This window comes from Pygoscelis adeliae, unplaced genomic scaffold, assembly GCF_000699105.1.
Source record: "Pygoscelis adeliae isolate BGI_AS28 unplaced genomic scaffold, ASM69910v1 Scaffold407, whole genome shotgun sequence".
Taxonomy (NCBI): domain Eukaryota; kingdom Metazoa; phylum Chordata; class Aves; order Sphenisciformes; family Spheniscidae; genus Pygoscelis; species Pygoscelis adeliae.
The window spans coordinates 262045-264933 of NW_008825251.1; the positions used below are offsets into that span (position 1 = coordinate 262045).

The 2889-nt window shown below is 57.9% G+C and overlaps 1 protein-coding gene across 1 annotated transcript in view; it reads left to right on the forward strand.

Moving 5' to 3' along the window:
• Window positions 1–2889, forward strand: part of LOC103921376 (rho GTPase-activating protein 39-like) — a 55723-nt gene that overhangs the window by 24357 nt on the left and 28477 nt on the right. The window contains exon 2 of the mRNA XM_009329326.1: window positions 2064–2462. Coding sequence (XP_009327601.1) covers window positions 2107–2462 — 356 coding nt within the window. The 5' untranslated portion in view covers window positions 2064–2106. The remainder of the gene's footprint in view (window positions 1–2063; window positions 2463–2889) is intronic.

The window sequence follows — 2889 nt, forward strand, 5'->3', positions numbered from 1 at the left end:
GAGAAAGGCAGTGTGCTCTGCTCCCAGCTGCTTGTTGGACCAGTGCGAACAGTCGGGGTGGTGATAGCCTGGGCCGGGTGAGCTGATCTGCCTGAAAACGGACCTATGCCACAAAAATAGTGGCTTTCACCCAGACCAGCTTCCCCAGACAGGCTGTCTGTAGTAGCCTGAACATCCGCCCTCTGTGAGGCTGCCTGGAAGTCAGCATTTCATGGTAGATGTCGTGGTGGGGAGAACTGCACCCTTTCAGAGGCAGTTCAGGTTTATTTTGGGTTGAACTATCAATTTTGCATCCTCAGAGAGTTGAGGAGCAGCCTGCTTTTTAGGGGTGCATGTCAGACTGCTCAGCATTGAATACACCTGTGGATTTCCTAGCAGGGAGGTGTGATGTGCAATTAAATCCCCTCCCAGACTTGTCGGGTGGGAGGGGACACACTGACCTTCCCCAGAAAGCTGGGGCAGAGCTGAGGGTCGGTGATGGTGCTTGCCCTACTGGCAAACACCTCCTCTCTCATGACTGTGCCAGCAAGGCTGAGCACTGGGAGCCCGGGCTGCCATTTCGGACACTGCAGTGCTGCCACCGTCAAACCAGACCCCTCTGAGGAACCACATGCCAGCAGCGGAAGGTGTGCGAGAGGGATGCAACAGGATCTCCCTTCTCCTGCTGCTCCTCTGGGAATGGCTCCTGCTGCCATGCCCCGACCTGGGCGAGCTCCTGATGCGCCGGGCAGGAGCAGGTTTCAAGGGTGGCCCTGGACCCGTCCATTTCATATGGCTTTTATTAATAACAAAAATAACTTGGGCTAAATAGGACCTCCTTCCTGAAGCCCCCACTGACACAGGGCGGAGGAAGATGGTGGAGGGCCAGGACTTGGGGGGGTGCGAGGAGGAGCTGGGGGGCATGTGTAGGTTTTATCTCTGTTTTCAGCTGCATGCTCAAGCGTGCTGCTGGGGGCAGCACCACTTTAGTGGCAGCATCTCTCCTGCGTGGGCAGAGACCTTGCTGGGGTTTGCACCTCCTTCTTCTGTTTACCTGGGCCAGCCAAAATGGTTTTGGCTACAGCATCATGGAAGTGTTGGCTTTGCTGAGCTCCTCTGCTTTTACCCGGGCCAGCTTTTTGGGTTAGGTGGGTCAGTGTTAAAGGCTGACGTGCCATGTATGAGGACTGCACAGCCTAACACCTCTGTTGCCACAAAACCATCGTGCTGATCTGCCTGAAAACTAACCCTACAGCACTGCCCGTGTTGCTCTCTCGCTGAGCCCTAGGCTGGGCCAACGTGGGTGCTGGCAAAGGACCCTGGGGCTGGAGGGGCTCCTCTGGGCAGCAGAGGGGTTATGGATCAGCAGCAGGCCGTGCCTGTCCTTTGGGTCACCTTATACCCAAAGGGTCACCAAGGGCTTTGTCCCATCAGCCAAAGGAGGAGGGGAAGAGCTTGTGATGGAGATGGTCTCATCCACCAGTCATTCCCTGCATTTATCTTTTGGGCAAGCAGTGTGGGCTTTGAGCAGGGACCGGGTGACCCAGAGGTCCTCTCCAGCCCCACAGCATGTCAGCCCTGCAGGCAGGCACTCGCATGGGCAGGCTGCCTGCATTGTCGGGAGCCAGGGGTTTGGTCTCCTGAGGTGGCATTAACAACAGGGTGCAGCTCCCAAAAGGAGCAGATCCTGCTTTGCAGATCCTCCCTGCTCTCAAGAGTGAGTTCCCCCGTGCATCTCACCAGGCGCCGGCACTCCTGTGATCGTGCCAGCCCTTGATGTGAGTTATCAGATCATCAGCAGACGATGCTCGATGCTCGCTTGTCCCAGGCTGCGATGTTGGGGCTGGGTTGGGGGGGTGACCTCCCCTTCCCTGTGCCAGGGAGCTGCTGATTTGACTCAGCCCCATCTCAAACCCATCCCCTCCTCTTCCCCTGAGTTTGTTAGATCACTGAATGGCCCCAAGCAACGCTTTGATCTGCAGCACGGCTGCCTGGCCCAGAGGCAGCAGCTCTGTAGGACTCACAGACAACTTGTTTGCCTGGAGCCTCTGGCCCAGACTAACGCAGCTCTCATGTCCCTGCAGCTCGGACTGGGTGGAGATCATCGAGCCCCGCTCCCAGGAGCGGATGTACGTCAACCTGACCACCGGCGAATGTGGCTGGGAGCCCCCTCCCAACCTGAAGGTGCGCCAGTCAGACCAGAAGCAGTGGTGGGAGCTCTTCGACCAGAACAACAACCGCTTCTACTACTACAATGCCATCACACGGCAGACGGTGTGGCACCGGCCTCAGGGCTGTGACATTGTGCCCTTGGCACAGCTTCAGGCCATGAAGCGCAGCTCGCAGCCTGACTGCCGGGGCCGGCCGCACCGGGGCAGCACTGGCAGTGACGGCAGAACCACCCCCACCCAAATGGCCCTCCTGCAGGAGATGGAGAAGGGCAAGGGGGACTGCGCTGCAGAGAAGAGGAAAGACCCTGGCAGGTAGGGAGAGCTTTAGCTTTCTCTGTTTGTATAGAATGGGTGGCGTCAGTTTCCAGGCAGGCACTGACTGCCTGGCAAATGGGCTGGGAATCTGTGCTGCCCTGAAAGGGTGCAGCGCTGGGGCAAAGTGCTGCCAGGCCAGTGATCACCACCGCATGCCCTCCTCTTCCTGGGGTACAGCTGTCCACTTTCACCACTGCAGTGCCACTTCAATGTCCCCGGTCTGGACCAGGCCTCATTTGTGTGGGGCACCATAAAAACACACATCAAAAGATAATCATTGCTCCAGAGCCCTTTGTGGTAAAGAGAAGGAGAGGGGATGGGCAGGAGTGTCGCGCAGTGATGAGAGCTCTGTCAGATGCTCATGGCGGGGTTTGCTGGGATGGCTGAGCTGCCATGCCAGGGGTTAGGCTGCTGCAGGGTGCGG